Below are 17,845 nucleotides of genomic sequence, written 5' to 3'. Positions count from 1 at the left end.
AAGCTTAGGGTCTGCCATGTTGAAAAGGGTTTTGAGGGTGTGCATGGATGGGAAAACCAGGCCACCTGACCTGCCTCTTGAGAAACCTATATGCTGATTAGGAAGCAACAGTTAGAATTGGACATGGACAGACTGGTTCCAAATAGGAAAAGGAGTCGTCAGGGCTGTATAGTGTCACCCTGCTTATTTAACTTATACGCAGAGTACATCATGAGAAACTCTGGGCTGGAAGAAACACAAGTTGGAATCAAGATTGCCAGGAGAAATATCAATAACCTCAGATATGCAGATGACACCACCCGTATGGCAGAAAGTGAAGAGGAACTAAAAAGTGAAAGTGGAGAGTGAAAAATTTGGCTTAAAGCTCAACATTCAGAAAATGAAGATCATGGCATCTGGTCCCATCACTTCATGGCAAACATATGGGGAAACAGTGGAAACAGTGTCAGACTTTATTTTTTTGGGCTCCAAAATCACTGCAGATGGTGATTGCAGCCATGAAATTAAAAGACGCTTACTCCTTGGAAGGAAAGTTATGACCAACCTAGATAGCATGTTAAAAAGCAGAGATATTACTTTGCCAACAAAGGTCCGTCTAGTCAAGGCTATAGTTTTTTGAGTGGTCATGTACGGATGTGAGAGTTGGACTATGAAGAAAGCTGAGTGCTGAAGAATTGATGCTTTTGAACTGTGGTTCAAAAGACTCTTGAGAGTCCCTTGGACTGCAAGGAGGTTCAACCAGTCCATCCTAAAGGAGATCAGTCCTGGGTGTTCATTGGAAGGACTGATGCTGAAGCTGAAACTCCAATACTTTGGCCACCTTATGCAAAGAGCTGACTCATTGGAGAAGAGCTGACTCACTGGACAAGACGCTGATGCTGGGAGGGATTGGGGGCAGGAGGAGAAGGGGACGACAGAGGATGAGATGGCTGGATGGCATCACTGACTCAATGGACATGAGTTTGTGTAAACTCCAGGAATTGGTGATGGACAGGGAGGCCTGGTGTGCTGCGATTCATGGGGTCGCAAAGAGTCAGACACGACTGAGCAACTGAACTGAATGGTTGAGGAGGATCTGGGCAATGTCGTGTTGAGTAAGTTTTTGAGGTACTCCATATTGAGATGGATTCTCTGAGCCTGCTGAGTTGGAAAGGATCTGAGAGGGCTGTGTTTTTGAGGATCTGAGTGGGTTACATGTTAAGAAGGATCTGTGGGGCTGCTGTGTTAGGAATAATTCTTAGATGCTGGTCTGTTCAGGATTCTGAGGGGCTTCTGTGTTGAGAATTCTGACAGGCTGTTCTGTGAGATGGGTTCAGAGGAAGGACCTCTGTGTTAAGAATAATCTTGTGAGCTGTCATGTTGATGAGGATTTGAGGGCCTGCTATTTTTAGAAGGATTCTGAGAAGGTGCAGAATTGAGGATCTGAGGTAGTGTCATGTTGAGTAATTTTTGAGGTACTCCATGTTGAGAAGGATTCTGAGGGCAGCTGTATTGGAAGGGATCTGAGGAGTGTTGTGTTAACAATGTTCTGAAAGTGTGCCATGTTTCAAAGTATTTTGAGGGAAGTGTGTTGAGCAGCATTCTGAAAAGCTGCTCTTTTGTGGAGGATCTGAGGGACTGCCCTGTTGGGAAGGATCTGAGGGGCTGCCAAGTTGAAAAGGATTATGCCTGCCTGTCCTGTTGAGGATTCTGAGGTGCTGCCTTATTGAGAAGAATTCTAAGTGGCTACTGTGTTGGAAGGATGTGAGATGCTGGTATGTTGGGAAGGATTTGGGGGAGCTACTGTATTGAGAAGTATTCTATGTGACTGCTGAGTTGAGGATTCTGAGGTGCTGCCATGTTTCAAAAGATTGTCATGTTTAGAAGGATTCTAGGGTCTTCAAAATGTTGACAAAAATCTTAGAGGTAGCCATCCTTTGGAGGATTCTCAGGGCCTGCTGTGTTGAGAAGGATAGGAGGGCTACTGTGTTCAGAAGACCCTAAAGGACTGCCATGTTGAAATGAGTTTGAAGGGCTGCCATGTTGAGGAGGATTCTGAGCTGCTGCCTTGTTGAGAAGAGTTCTGAAGGCCTGCAGTTGTATGGAAGGATTCTGAGGGTGCAGTGTTGAGAAGGATCTGAAGAGCTACTGTGTTGAGAAGAATTTTGGGGGACTCTTGTGTTAAGGAGGATTTGTGGTGTGCCATACTGAGAAAGTTCTGTGGTGCTGCAGTGTTGGGAAGGATTCTGAGGTGCCGCAATGTTCACAAGAATTCTGAGGGGCCTCAGTGTTGAATCTTAATGGCTGCCGTACTTTAGAGGATTCTAAGGGGCTGCCATGTTGAGAAGGATCTGAGACGCTGCCGTGTTCAGAAGGATTCAGAGGGGCTGCCATGTTGAAAATGATTATGAGGGACTTCTGTGTTGAGTAGAATCCTGAGGGGGTGCCATATCAGAAGGATTGTGAGTACCTCCATGTCGAGAAGAATCTTAGGATCTACCTTGTTATGGTTCTAAGGGGCTTCTGTGTTCAGAAGGCTGTTGAAGGGCTACAGCACTGGAAAAGATCTGTGTTGCTACCATGTTGAGAAGGATCCTGAAGGGCTGCCATGTTGAGAATTCTGAGTGGCTGATCTTTGAGAAGGAAGTGAGGGGTTGCTGTACTGAGAGGATTCTGAGGGGCTGCTGTGTTGGGAAGGATTCTGAGGGCTTCTATGATGAAAATTATTTTGAAGAGCTGCTGTTAAGGAGGTTGAGAATTCCAAGGTGCTGCCTTGTTGAGAAGGATACTGAGGGTCTGCAGTGTTTGGAAGGATTTCATGGGACTGCTATTTTGGGAAGGTTCTAAGATGCTGTGGTTTAGATGAGGGCTACTGTGTGAGAAGGATTCTAGGGGCTTTTGTGTTGAGAAGGATTCTGAGGGGCTGCAGGGTTGAGGAGGATCTGAAGCAGTGTCATTCTGAGTAAAATTTTGAGGTGCTCCATGTTAAGATTCCAAGGGCCTGTTGTGTTGGGAATGATCTGTGGGCTATTGAGAATGATTCTGAGGCAAGTGTGTAGGGAAGGGTTGTGAGCAGATGCTGTTAGTAAGAATTCTGAGAGGCTGCTGTGCTGAAAAGGACCTGAGGGTCCACCATGTTGGGAGGGCTGGGTATTGAGGAGGATCTAAGGTGCTGTCTTGTTGAGAAGGATTCTGAGGGCCTGCAGTGTTCAGAAGGACCTGAGGGGCTGCCCCATTGGGAAAAATTCTCAGGGGGTGTAGTACTGAGAAGGAGAATGTTAGCAGCTGTGGTTTGAGAAGGGTTCTGAGGGGCTGCCATTTTGAGGAGAATTTGTAGGGCTCCATGTAAGTATGATTCTAGGGGCTCCATGTTGAGAAGAACTGTAGGAAATGCCATGCTGGGAAATATTCTGAGGATCCCTGTGTTGATAAGAATCTTAGGAGGTGCTGTGTTTTGGAGAATTCTCCAGGAGTTATAGGGGAGAAGGCAATGGCAACCCACTCCAGTACTCTTGCCTGGAAAATCCCATGGATGGAGGAGCCTGGTAGGCTACAGTCCATGGGGTCGCTAAGAGTCGGACACGACTGAGCGACTTCAACTTTCACTTTTCACTTTCATGCATTGGAGAAGGAAATGGCAACCCACTCCAGTGTTCTTGCCTGGAGAATCCCAGGGACGGGGAACCTGGTGGGCTGCCATCTATGGGGTCGCACAGAGTCGGACACAACTGAAGTGACTTAGCAGCAGCAGCAGGAATTATAGTGTAGAGAAGGATCTGAGGTGCTGCCATGTTGAGAAGATTTTCAGGAACCAGGGTGTTTGTTAAATGGATCCTTGAGAGGCAGCTGAATTGATGAGAGTTTTGAGGAGCAGCTGTTTTGCAAAGGATCTCAGATGCTACCATACTGAGAAAGATTTATGTACTGCTGTGTTAGGACAAATTCTGAGGCACAGCCTGTTTGGGAAGAGTTTTGAGGGGCTGCCTTGTTGAGAAGGATTCTGTGGTGCTGAGGTGTTGGGAAGGACTCCAAGGGAATTGTTCTGAACTTCTCTGTGTTCAGAAGAATTTTAGGGGTTGCCATGTTTTGGAGGATTCTCAGAAGCTACTTATTGAGAAGGATCCTGAGGGCCTGTAGTGTTTGAAAGAATTCTGTGGAGCTTCCATATTGTGAAGGATCTGAGTAGATGTGGTGTTGACAAGGATTCTTAATGGCTGTACTGTTGAGAAGGATCCTGAGGGGTGCTGCCACACTGGGAAGGATTCTCATGGGTTGTCATGTCAGAAGGATTCTGAGGGCCTCAGTGTTGAGAAGAATCTTAGGGGCCGCCATGTTGGGAAGAATCTTAGCAGTTGCAGTGGTGGGAACGATTCTGAAAGGACTGCCCTGTCAGAAGGATTCTGAGGGCCTTTGTGTTGTCAAGAATCTGAGGGGCTATGGTGTTGAGGAGGATTCTGAGATAGTATCACGATGAGTAAGATTTTGAGGTGCTCCATGTTGAGAAGGATTCTGAGGGCCTGCTGTGTTGAGAAGGATTCTTAAAGCCTCCATGTGGAGCAGAATCTTCAGAGTTGCTTTTTGTAAAGGATCTGGGGGGCGTCTATGTTCAGAATGATTCTGAGGGGCTGCAGCATTGGGAGGTATCTGAAGTGCTGCCTGTTGAGAAGGTTTCGAGTTTCTGCTGAGTTTCTGGATGTGAGGAGCCTGCTGTGTCACAAGGATTGTGAGAATCTTAGGAGCTGCCATGTTTAGAAGGAATTCTGAGGGTAGCTTTAAGGAGAACTGAGGCAGTGTCCTGTTGAGTATGTTTTTCAAGGTGCTCCATGTTGAGAAGGATTCTCTGGGCTGCATTGGAAAGTATCTGAGGGGCTGTTTTGTTGAGAATAATTCTGAGGCATAGCATGTTGGTAAGCATTCTGAGGTGCTATTGTATTGAGGAGGCTCTGAGGTACTGCCATGTTAGGAAGGATTCTTAGGGGCTGCTGTGTTCAGAAGGAATGTGAGGGGCTTCCATTTTGAGGAAGATTCTGGGGGATTACCATGTGAGACGGATTCTGAGGACCTCCATGTTCAGGGGCTGTCATGTTGACAAGGGTATTGTGTGCCTGCTGTGTTGAGGATTCTGAGGGCCTGCTGTGTTGAGAAGAATTCTGAGGGGCTGCTCTATTGGGGAAAGATCTGAGGGGTGTTGTGTTAAGAAGGGTTCTGAGAACCGCTTGTTGCAAAGTATTCTGAGGGATATGTGGTGAGCAGCATTCTGAGAAGCTGCTGTGTGGCAGAGGATCTGAGGGGCTGTCTTATCGAGAAGGATCTGAGGTGCCACCATGTTGAAAAGGATCTAGGTGCTTCTGTGCAGAGGAGGATTCTAAGAGAATGCCATGTTGAGAAGGATCTGTGGGCTACTGTGTTGGGATGGATCCTGAGGAACTGCCTATATGAGAAGAGTTCCGAGATGCTGTGATGTTGAGAAGAATTCTGAGGTGCTGCAATGTTGAGAAGGGTTCTGAGCAGCTGCAGTGTTGAGAAAGATCTGATATAGTGTCATTGAGGGGCTACCATATTAGGAAGGATCTGAGGTACTGCCATGTTGAGAAGGATTTTGAGGGGTCAGATTATTTAGATGGATCCTTGAGGAGCTCCTAAGTTGATGAGGGTTTTAAGGGACAGCTGTTTTGCAAAGGATCGCAACTGCTGCCATGCTGAGAAGGATCTAGTTGCTTCCTTGTAGAGGAAGATTCTGAGAAGATGCCATGTTGAGAAGGCTCTGTGGACTTCTGTGTTGGATAGATTCTGTGGAAGTGCCTGTTTGGGAAGAGTTTTGAGGGGCTGCTGTGGTAAGAACGTATCTGAGTGACTGTGATGTTGGGTAGGATTCTGAGGGCCTCCTTGTTGAGATTAATTTTAGGGGCTGCCGTGTTTCTGAAGATTCTCAGAAGCTGCTGTGTTGAGATGATTTTGAGGGGCTGCCTTGTTGAGAAGGACACTGCAGACCTGTAGTATTCAGAAAGATTCTGTGGGGCTGCCATATTGGGAAGATTCTGAGGTGATGTGATTAAGAAGGCTTCTGAGTTGTTTTCCTGATGAATCCTATGGGGCTTCCTCATGGGTTAGATTCTCACGGTTTCCTGTGGTGGAAGGAAGGATTTTGAGGGCCTCAGTATTGAAAAGAATCTTAGGGGCTGTCATGCTGTAAAGAATCTGACGGGCTGTGGTGTTGAGGATGCTGAGGTACTGTCATGTTGAGTAAGATTTTGAGGTGCTCTCTGTTGAAAAGGATTCTGAGGGCAATGCTGTGTTGGGAAGGATCTGAGGGACAGTTGAGTTGAGAATGACTCTTAGGCATGCCATGTTGGTAAAGTTTGTGAGTGGATGCCATGTTGGTAGGAATTCTGAGGTGCTATTGGGTTGAGGAGGATTCTGAGGGAATTACATGTTGAGAAGGATTTGAGTGGCTGCCATGTTGGGAAGGATTCTGAGGGCTTAATAATCCTTAATTTTGAGGCTTAAGAAGTATCTTAGGGGCTGCCATGTCGAGGAAGATTAGAAAGAGTGCCTTTTGAGATGGATTCCGACGGCCTCCTTGTTTAGAAGATTGTTGGGGGCTGCTGTGCTGAGAAGGATCTGAGGAGTAGCTGTGTTGAAAGAATTCTGAGAGGTGCTTTGTTTAGATGTATTCTGAGGGGTTGCTTTCTTGGAAAGGATTCTTAGTGCCTCCATGTAGAGCAGAATCTTAGGGGCTGCCATGTTGAGAAGATTTGGGAGACTATGTTTGGGATGATTTGTGCTGCTGCTGTATTGAGAAGGTTCTGAGGGGCTTCACAGTGTTGCGAAGGATTCTAAGGGCCTGCAGCGTTCACAAGGATTATGAGGGACCTGAATGTTGAAAAGAATCTTAGGAGCTGCTGTGCTTTAGAGGATACTAAGGGTCTGCCATGTTGAGATGGATTTGAGGAGTTGCTGTGTTCAGAAGGATTCAGAGGGGCTGCCATGTTGAAAATGATTATAAGGGACTGCTGTGTTGAGCAGAATCCTGAGGGGGTGCCATAACAGAAGGATTGTGAGGGCCTCTGTGTTGAGAAGAGTCTTAGGGTCTACCTAGCGATGGTTCTGAGGGGCTTCTGTGCTCAGAAGTCTGCTGAAGGGTGATAGCGTTGGGAAGCATCTGTGATGCTGCCATGTTGAGAAGGATTCTAAGTGGCTGTTGTGTTGAGGAGTCTGAGGGACTGCCATGTTGAAAAAGTGATTTTGAAGGGCTGCTGTGTTGAGGATGCTGAATGGTTGATCTTGGGGAAGAAGTGAGGGGTTGCCATATTGAGAAGATTCTGAGGGGCTGCTGTCTTGGGAAGGATTCTGAGGGCTTGTATAATGAAAATTATTCTGAAGACCTGCTGTATTAAGGAGGATTCTGAGGTGCTGCCTTGTTGAGAAGGATACCAAGGGCCTGCAGTGCTGGGAAGGATTTCATGGGACTGGCATATTGGGAAGGTTTTACAATGCTGTGGTTTAGATGTATCCTGAGGCTTACCGTGTAAGAAGGATTCTAGGGGCGTTTGTGTTGAGAAGGATGTGGGTGGCTTCTGTGTTCAAAAGAATTCTGAGGGGCTCCAGTGTTGAGGATCTGAGGCAGTGGAGTAAGTCATTCTGAATAAGATTTTGAGGTCCTCCATGTTAAAAAGGATTCCAAGGACCTGTTGTGTTGGGAAGAATCGGTGAAGCTGTTGTGTTGAGAATGATTCTGAGGCATGTGTTTTGGGAAGGATTGTGAGCAGATGCTGTTAGTAAGAATTCTGAGAGGCTGCTGTGTTGAAAAGGATCTGAGGGTCCACCACATTGAAAAGAGTTTGGGAGGGCTTGGTGTTGAGGAGGATCTAAGGTGCTGCCTTGTTGAGAAGGATTCTGAGGGCCTGCAGTGTTCAGAAGGACCTGAGGGGCTGCCTCATTGGGAACAATTCTCAAAGGATGTAGTGCTGAGAAGAATGTTAGCAACTACCATTTGGGAAGGATTCTGAGGGGCTGCCATTTGGAGGAGGCTCTGAGGGGCTCCATGTTGAGAACTGTAGGTGCTGCCATAGTGGAATATATTGAGGGCCTCGATGTTGAGAAGAATCTTAGGAGGTGCTGTGTTTGGAGGATTCTCAAGAGCTGTGGTGTAGAGAAGGATCTTAGGTGCTGCCATGTTCAGAAGGATTTTGAGGGGCTCTGGTGTTCAGGTGGATCCTTGAGAGGCTGCCAAGTTGATGAGAGTTTTGAGTGGTGGTGGTGGTGGTGGTGGTGGTTTAGTCACTGAGTCATGTCTGACTGTCGTGACTGCATGGACTGTAGCCTGCCAGGCTCCTCTGTCCATGGGGTTCTCCAGGCAAGAATACTGAAGTGGGTTGCCATTTCCTTCTCCAGGGGATCTTCCCAACCCAAGAATCAAACCTGGGTCTCCTGCATTGCAGGCAGATTCTTTACCGACTGAGCTACAAGGGAAGCCCAATTATTAAAGATGCAAAGGATCTCAGATGCTACCATTCTGAGAAGGATTATGTGCTGCTGTGTTGGGACAGTTTCTGAGGCATGGCCTGTTTGGGAAGAGTGCTGATGGGCTGCCATGTTGAGAAGGATTTGGAGTATCTTCACGTTCAGAAGAATTTTAGGGATTGCTGTGTTTTGGAGGATTCTCAGAAGCTATTGTGTTGAGAAGGACACTGAGGACCTGTAGTGTTTGAAAAGATTCTGTGAGGCTGCCATATTGTGAAAGATCTGAGTAGATGGTGTTGACAGGATTCTGAGTGACCGTCGTTTGAAGGATCCTGAGGGAACTGCTGTGTTGGGAAGGATTCTGAGGGCCTCAAGTGTTGAGAAGAATCTTAGATGCTGCCATGATGGGAATAATCTTAGCTGCTGCAGTGGTGGGAATGATTCTGAAGGGCTGCCATGTCAAAAGGATTCTGAGGGCTTTTGAGTTGTGAAGAATTAGAGAGGCTGTGGTGTTGAGGGCTCTTCTGAGGTAGTGTCATGTTGAGTAAGATTTTGAGGTGCTCCCTGTTGAAAACAATTCTGAGGGCCTGCTGTGTTGGGAAGGATTCTTAGGGGCTGCTGTGTTCAGGTGGATTCCTGTGGGCTGGCATTTTGAGAAGAATTCTAGGGGCTGCCATGTTGAGAAGAATCTTAGCCACTGCTGTGTTGATGAGAATTCTGAGTGGCTCCCACGTTGAGATGGATTCTGATAGGCTGCCATGTCAGGTTTCTGAGGGCTTTTGATTGCCTGGCGAGATGGATTCTGATGGCCTCTGTGTTTAGAATAATCTTAGGGGCTGCTGTGTTAAGAAAGATTCTTAGAGTCTCCATGTGGAGCAGAATATTTGGGAATGCTTGCTGAGAAGAATCTGGGGGACTTCTGTTCGGAATGATTCTGAGGGGTTGCAGCATTGGAAAGGGTCTGAAGTGCTGCCTTGTTGAAGAGGTTTCTGAGTTTCTGCTGTGTTTGGAAGGATGTAAGGGACCCTTGAGAGTCCCTTGGACTGCAAGGAGATCCAATCAGTCCATTCTAAAGGAGATTAGTCCTGGGTGTTCATTGGAAGGACTGATGCTAAAGCTGAAACTCCAGTACTTTGGCCACCTTGTGCGAAGAGTTGACTCATTGGAAAAGACTCTGATGCTGGGAGGGATTGAGGGCAGGAGGAGAAGGGGACGACAGAGGATGAGATGGCTGGATGGCATCACCAACTCGATGGACATGAGTCTGAGTGAACTCCGGGAGTTGGTGATGGACAGGGAGGCCTGGCGTGCTGCAATTCATGGGGTCGCAGAGTTGGACACGACTGAACAATGGAACTGAACTGAAGGGACCCACTGTGTCAAATGGATTGTGAAGATTTCTGTGTTGATGAGATTCTTAGGGGCTGCCATGTTGAGAAGGATTCTGAGGGACTGCTATGTATAAAATAACCCTGAAGGGCTGCTATATTGAGGAGCATTCTGATCTGCTGTCATGATGAGAATTCTGAGTGGCTGCTGTGTGAAAAAGATTGTGAGGGCTTTTGTGTTGATAAAAATCTCATGTGCTGCCATGTTGAGGAGGGGCTGATCTGTTGAGAAGGATTCTCTGAACCTCCATGTTTTGAAGATTCTTAGAGGTTGCTGTTTTGGGAAGGATCTGAGACCTGGTTGTGTTGGTAAGCATTCTGAGGTGCTGCCATGTTGAACATAATTCTGAGGGGCTGCCACATTGAAAATGTTCTGTGGAGTTGCTGTGTTGAGAAGGATTCTGAGGGGCTGCTGTGCTGAGGATTCTTAGTAGCTGCCTCACTGGGAAGGATATGAGGGGCTGTTGCACAGGATTCTGAGAGGATGCAGTGTTGAGATGGATTCTGAATAGTTGCCATATTGAGGAGGATTCTGAGGTGCTGCCTTATTGAGAAGAAATCTGAGTGGCTTCTGTGTTGGAAGGATGTGAAGGGCTGCTGTGTTAAGAAGGATTTGGGGCTGCTGGACTGAGAAGTATTCTGTGTGGCTGCTGTGTTGAGGATTCTGAGGTTCTGCCGTATTGAGATGAATCTGAGATTCTGCCATGTTTAGAATGATTGTAATGAGCCGCCATGTTTAGAAGGATTCTGGGGGCCTCCGTGTTAAGAGGGATCTTAGAGGCTGCCATCCTTTAGAGAATTCTCAGAAGGATATGAGGACTGCTGTATTCAGAAGATTCTGAAATGCTGCCGTGTTGAAAATGATTTTGAGGGGCTGCATGTTAAGAAGGATTCTGAGCTGCTATCTTGTTAAGAAGTGTTCTGAGAGCCTGCAGTGCTAAAAAGAATCTTAGTGAGTGCTGTGCTTTGGAGGATTCTCACAGGTGGCCATGTTGAGAAGGAGCGGAGGAGCTGCTTTGTTCAAAAGGGAGATTGTGAGGGGCTGCCATGTTGAAAATGATTTTGAGGGGCTGCGTGTTGGGAAGGATCCTGAGGGTTGCCATGTTGGAAAGGCTCGTGAGGAGCTATGTGTTGGGAAGGATTCTGAAGGCCTCCATGTTGAGAAGAGTGTTAGGGGTTGCCATGTAGAGATGTTCTGATGGTTTTAATTTCTGTGTTCGGAGGCTGCTGAAGGGCTACAGCATTGGGAAGGATTTGGAAGCATTGGGAAGGTGCTGCCATATTGAAAATGATTTTGACAGGTGGTTGTGTTGAGGATTCTGAATGGCTGCTCTTAGGGAAGGAAGTGAGGGATTGCTGCTTAGAGTAGTTTCTGAGGAGCTGCTGTGATGGGAAGGATTCTGAGGAACTACCTGTTTGGGAAGAGTTCTGAAGGACTGCTGTGTTGAGAAGGATTCTGAGGAGTTATGGTGTTGGGAAGTATTCTGAGGGCCTCTCTGTTGAGAAGAATTTTTAGGGGCTGCTGTGTTTTAGAGGATTCTCAGAAGCTGCTGTGTTGAGAAGATTTTGATGGGCTGATTTGTTGAGAAGGACGCTGAGCGGCTGTGGTATTTGGAAGGATTCTGTGGGCTGCCATATTGGGAAGGATCTGAGGAGGAGATGTGGTGTTGAGAAGGATTTTGAGTGGCTGTCCTGTTGAGAAGGATCCTGAAGGACTTCCTCATGGGTTGCTTTGTCAGAAGGATTCTGAGGGCCTCAGTATTGAGAAGAATTTTAGGGGCTGCCATGTTGGGAAGAATCTTAGCAGCTGCGGTGGTGAGAATGATTCTGAAAGGCTGCCACGTCAAAAAGATTCTAAGGGCTTTTATGGTGTGAAGAATCTGATGGGCTGCTGTATTGAGGAGGATTCTGAGATAGTGTCATGTTGAGTAAGATTTTAACGTACTCTCTGTTGTAAATGATTCTGAGAGCCTGCTGCATTGGAAAGGATATGAGTGGCTGTTGTGTTGACAATGATTCTGAGGTATGTTGTGTTGGTAAGGCTTCTGAGGTGCTGCTGTGTTGAGGAGTATCTGAGGGGCTACTACGTGTTAGGAAGGATTCTTAGGGGCTGCTGTGTTCAGAAGGATTTTGAGGGGCTTCCATGTTAATGAAAGCTGCTGTATTGGGAAAGGATCTGAGGGGTGTTGTATTAAGAAGGATTCTGATGGCCTGCCAAGTTGCAAAATATCCTGAGGGATGTGTGTTGAGCAGCATTCTCAGAAGCTGCTCTGTTGTGGAGGATCTAGGGGCTGCCGAGTTGAGAAGGATTGTACCTGCCTGTCCTGTTGAGGAGGATTCTGAAGTGCTGCGTTATTGAGAAGGATTCTGAGTGGCTGCTGTGTTTAGAAGGATTCTAGGGGCCTCAAACTGTTGAGAAGAATCTTAGAAGCTGCCATCCTCTGGAGGATTCTCAGGGGCTGCTGTGTTGAAAAGGATAGGAGGGCTGCTATGTTCATAAGATTTTGAGAGGCGGCCATGTTGAAAATGATATTGAGCGGCTGCCATGTTGAGGATTCTGAGCTCCTACCTTGTTGAGAAGTGTTCTGAGGGCCTCAGTGTTTGGAAGGATTCTGAGGGTGCTGTGTTGAGAATCTGAAGGCCTACTGTGTGGAGAAGAGTTTGGGGAGACTACTGTATGGAGAAGGAATTGGCAACCCACCCCAGTGTCTGCCTGAAAAATCCCAAGGACAAGAGAAGCCTGGCGGGCTGCCTCTGAAGGGTCGCAGAGTCAGACACGACCGAACGACTAAGCGCAAGCAGCCTGTGTTGAGGAGGATTTGTGGTGCTGCCATCCTGGACAGGCTGCTGAGGTGCCGTTGTGTTGGGAAGCATTCTAAGGGGCTACAGCGTTCACATGGATTCTACAGGCCTCAGTGTTGAAACTTAGGGGCTGCCATACTTTAGAGGATTCTCACTGGCTGCCATGTTGAGAAGGATCTGAGGGCTGCTGTATTCAGAAGGATTCAGAGGTGCTGCCATGTTAAAAATGATTTTGAGAAGGATGCTGAGGGTTTGCAGTGTTTGGAAGCAATCTCTGGGACTGCCATGTTGGCAAGGTTCTGAGGTGCTGTGGTTTAGATGGATCTTGAGGTCTAGTCAAGGCTATGGTTTTCCAGTGGTCATGTGTGGATGTGAGAGTTGGACTGTGAAGAAAGCTGAGCACTGAAGAATTGATGCTTTTGAACTGTGGTGTTGGAGAAGACTCTTGAGAGTCCCTTGGACTGCCAGGAGATCCAACCAGCCCATTCTAAAGGAAATCAGTCCTGGGTGTTCACTGGAAGGACTGATGTTGAAGCTGAAACTCCAATCCTTTGGCCACCTGATGCAGAGAGCTGACTCATTTGAAAAGACCCTGATGCTGGGAAAGATTGAGGGCAGGAGGAGAAGGGGACGGACAGAGGATGAGATGGTTGGATGGCATCACCGACACAATGGACATGGGTTTGGGTGGACTCTAGGAGTTAGTGATGGACAGGGAGACCTCGTGTGCTGTGGTTCATGGGGTCGCAAAGAGTTGGACACGACTGAGAACTGCACTGAACTGAGGGCTACCATGTGAGAGCAGTTATAGAGGCTGTGGTTTTGAGAAGGATCTGGTGGGCTTCTGTGTTCAGAAGGATTCTGAGGGGCTGTGAGTTAAGGAGGATTCTGAGGTAGTGTTGAGCTGAGTAAGATTTTGAGCTGCCCCATGTTGAGAAGGATTCTGAGGGTCTGTTGTGTTGGGAAGGATCTGTGGAGCTTTTGTGTTGAGAATGATTGTGAGGCATGTGTATTGGGAAGGTTGCCATGTTGGTAAGCATTTTGAGGGCCTGTAGTTTTGAGGAAGATTCTGAGAGGCTGTTATGTTGGGAAGAATCCTGAGGAGCTGCCATGTTCAGAGGCCCTCTGTGTTGAGAAGTACCTTATGGGCTACCTTGCTTTGAAGGATTTTCATGGGGTCCCATGTTTGAAAGATTCTGAGATGCTACTGTGCTGAGGAGGATTCTGAAGGGCTTCCCTGTCAGAAGGATTTTAAGTACCTCAGTGTTGAGAAGAATCTTAGGAGCTGTTATGTTGGGGGGATCTGAGAGCCTCTCTGCTGGGAGAAATCTGGGGCTGCCCTATGTTGGCAGATTCTCAGAAGCCACTGTATTGGGAAGGATCTGAAGGGCTGCTGTGTTTAGAAGAATTCTGAGGGGCTGCCATGTTAGGAAGGATCTGAGGTGCTGGCATGTTAAGGATTTTTGAGAGGCTGGAGTATTTAGATAGATCCTTGAGCAACTGCCAAGTTGATGAGGGTTTTGAGGGGCAGCTGTTTTGCAAGGGATCTCAGATGCCACCATGGTGAGAAGGATCTATGTGCTGCTGTGTTGAGGATTCTGAGGTACTGCCTGTTTGGGAAGAGTTCTGAGGGGCTATGTGTTGAGAAGGATTCTGAGGGCCTCCAGATCGAGAAGAATTTTGGGGGCTACTGAGTTTTGGAGGATTCTCAGAAGCTGCTGTGTTGAGAAGATTCTGAGTGGTTGTCCTGTTGAGAAGGATCCTGAAGGGCTGCCGTATTGGGAAGGATTCTCAAGGCCTGCTGTGTAAGAATGATTGTGAGAGCCTCAGTGCTGAGAAGAATATTCAGTTCAGTTCAGTCGCTCATTGTGTCCGACTCTTTGTGACCCCATGAATTGCAGCACGCCAGGCCTCCCTGTCCATCACCAACTCCCAGAGTTCACTCAAACTCATGTCCATCGAGTCGGTGATGCCATCCAGCCATCTCATCCTCTGTCGTCCCCTTCTCCTCCTGCCTCCAATCCCTCCCAGCATCAGAGTCTTTTCCAATGAGTCAACTCCTCGCATGAGGTGGCCAAAGTACTGGAGTTTCAGCTTTAGCATCATTCCTTCCAAAGAACACCCAGGACTGATCTCCTTTAGAATGGACTGATTGGATCTCCTTGCAGTCCAAGGGACTCTCAAGAGTCTTCTCCAACACCACAGTTCAAAAGCATCCATTCTTCGGCTCTCAGCTTTCTTCACAGTCCAATTCTCACATCCATACATGACCACTGGAAAAACCATAGCCTTGACTAGACGGACCTTTGTTGGCAAAGTAATGTCTCTGCTTTTGAATATGCTATTTAGGTTGGTCATAACTTTCCTTCCAAGGCGTAAGGGTCTTTTAATTTCATGGCTGCAATCACCATCTGCAGTGATTTGGGAGCCCAAAAAAATAAAGTCTGACACTGTTTCCACATCTATTAGGTGACGCCATATTAGGAAGAATCTTAGCTGCAGTGGTGGGAATGATTCTGAATGGCGGCCATGTCAAAGGATTCTGAAGGCTTTTGTGTTGTCAAAAATCTGATGGGCTGTGGTGTTCAGGAGGATTCTGAGGTAGTGTCATGTTGAGTAAGATTTTGAGGTGCTCCATGTTGACAAAGATTCTGAGAACCTGCTGTGTTGGGAAGCACCTGAGGGGCTTTTGTGTTGAGAATGATTCTGAGGCATGCCATGTTGGTAAGAATTCTGAAGTGCTGGTGTGTTGAGGAGTATCTGTGTGGATTACGAGTTGAGAAGGAACTGAGGGCCTGCTGTGTTGGGAAGGATTCTTAGGGGCTGCTGTGTTTAGATGGATTCTGAGGGGCTGTCATTTTGGGAAGGTTTTAGGGATTGCTGTGTTGAGAATTCTGAGTGGCTGCTGTGTCAGAAGGATTCTGAGGGCTCTTGTGTTGAGAAGTATCTTCGGGGCTGCCACTTTAAGAAGCATCAGAAGAGCTTCATGGTGAGACAGATTCTGATGGCCTCTGTTTAAAAGAATCTTAGGGGCTCCTATGTTGAGAAGGATTTGGAGAGGGTTCAGGATTGAAGAGTATTTGAGGTAGTGTTGTGTTGAGTACCTTTTGGAGGTGCTCCATGTTGAGAAGGATTGTGGGAGCCCGCTGTGTTGGGAAGGGTCTGAGGGGCTGTTTTGCTAAGAATGGTTCTGAAGCATGCCGTGTTGGTAAGAATTCTGAGATGCTGCTCTGTTGAGGATGATTCTGAGGGCTGCTATGATGAAAATGATTTTGAAGAGCTGCCGTGTTGAGGAGGATTCTGAGTTGCTGCCTTGTTGAGGAGGATATTGAGGGCCTTCAGTGTTTGAAAGGATTCTGAGGGACTGCCATGTTGGGAAGGTTCTGAGGTGTTGTGGCTTAGATGGATCCTGAGGGCTACTGTGTGAGAAGGATTCTAGGGGCTGTTGTGTTGAGAAGGATGTGGGTGGCTTCTGCGTTCAGAAGGATTCTGAATGGGTGCAGTGTTGAGGCGGATCTGAGGGAGTATGGAGTTGAGTAAGATTTTGCGGTTGAGAAGGATTTCTAGGATCTGTCGTTTGGGGAAGTTTTCAGGCTCAGGTGGTGGATCCCCTGGAGGGGTTAGTGCGCTTATGAGGACACAGGCCACCCCTGCGCTGGGCACATCGCTTTTGTGCTTTTTGGGCCGATGTGCTGGAATGTGTCTTTCTGAAGGTGAGTCCAGGTTTCTTGGATTGAAGGCTCATTGGAGGTCAGGGCTCTTTTACAGTGTCATTGGATTCATCAAGTGAAAATGACCGTAAATAATGGTTCTATGGACACTGAGGAATGGCCTGGAAAGTGAGGGCTCAGGAAGGAGCTGGGTGGCCTAGTTGGCAGAGGCGGCTCTCCTGGCTTCAGGAATCCATCCATATGGATAAGAAGGGCTTGCACCCCAGCCCAGGCCATGTGGGCCTCTTACTCGTGGAGATCTCTGCGCACCTCTGGGTGAGTGCATTCATTCCCTTGGTTTCTCTGGCCACAGGAGTCTGCCTTCCTGTGAAGAGGGGTGCTCTGTACCGTGAGCTCAATGTGGATATAGTCCCGGTGTCTCTCCAGTAGAAACAAACCATCCTGGTTAAGTGGTCATTTCTTTTGATCACTGTCTTGACTGAGCAAGTGCAGAGAACTAGAAGGGTTCCTTTACAGCAGTACCAGCACCCCGTGTGGGCCAGGATCCAGCTCTGGGCACCCCCACCCTGTGTGCTGCGGGGTCACCTCACCCTGTGTGCTGCGGAGTCACCCCACCCTGTGTGCTCCCGGCCTCAAGCCGCCTTGTGTCTCTCCTGGGTTCTCCCCTCCACCACCTGTCCGGCCCCTTCTATCAGCTCCCAATTCTCCATCTTCCTGTGACAGAATAAACCGGTCCCAGTTTCTTGGATACTCTTCCCTGAGAGGTTGATGGGGTCTGTGTCCCCCGCCAGTCCGAGTGGGTTCCGTGATGCCTGACTGGCAGAGGATGGCAGAGGGGCCAGTGCCAGTCCCAGGCCTGGCCTTTAAGAGGACAGCACCTCCCTCCTTTGGCTCAGGGGCCCCAGCTGCTGAGGACTAGTCCTCGGGGGGGTCTGCTGGTGAGGAGGTGGGTGTGCTGAGCCCAGGTGTCCCCACCAGGCACCCTGGGGGAGCACAGCCATCAAGGCCCCTCCAACCCTCAGCCGGGTATCCCCAAGGGCTCGCAGCCTGTGTGGTGTGGAGCAGAAGTGGCTAGCTCAGCCCCGCCCTAATTCTCCCCCTCCACTCGGGCCATCTAATAATGGGGTCACCCTGGGGCAGGCTCTCTGGGCTCACTGCCTCTCCTTCCCTCCCTCCCTGCAGTGTGGGACTTCATCCTGCCCGGCTCCCCACCGGCCCCGCAGCCCTGGTACACTGACCAGCGCTTCACCCTGACTCTGCTCTGCGCGCTGGTCATCCTGCCCCTCTCCACGCCGCGGGAGATCGGCTTCCAGAAATACACAAGGTACAGGCTGCAGACCCCTCCTGGGGGCGATGGCTGGGGCTGGGTCCCCACCTCGGCTGGTGTTTGGGGGTGGTTTCTGTCCACCTGGGATACGGGAGCTGGCAGCATGGTTCTTTCCATTGAGAGAAGAGGAAAGAAATGTTAAATTATGAAAGTCATTCGTGTGCATGATAGAAAATACAGATAAACAGAAAAGAAAATTGCCTGTAATAACAGGG

At 48.2% G+C, this 17,845-nt stretch overlaps 1 protein-coding gene across 2 annotated transcripts in view; it reads left to right on the top strand.

Moving 5' to 3' along the window:
• SLC38A8 (solute carrier family 38 member 8) overlaps positions 1-17,845 on the top strand; it is a 55,899-nt gene that overhangs the window by 15,526 nt on the left and 22,528 nt on the right. For both annotated transcript variants that reach the window (XM_027977675.3, XM_060397882.1), the window contains one exon: positions 17,486-17,627. In XM_027977675.3, coding sequence (XP_027833476.2) covers positions 17,486-17,627 — 142 coding nt within the window. The remainder of the gene's footprint in view (positions 1-17,485; positions 17,628-17,845) is intronic.

Source organism: Ovis aries, chromosome 14, assembly GCF_016772045.2.
Source record: "Ovis aries strain OAR_USU_Benz2616 breed Rambouillet chromosome 14, ARS-UI_Ramb_v3.0, whole genome shotgun sequence".
Taxonomy (NCBI): domain Eukaryota; kingdom Metazoa; phylum Chordata; class Mammalia; order Artiodactyla; family Bovidae; genus Ovis; species Ovis aries.
The sequence above is the reverse complement of the archived record's forward strand: the minus strand, read 5'-3'. Positions and strand labels throughout refer to the sequence as shown.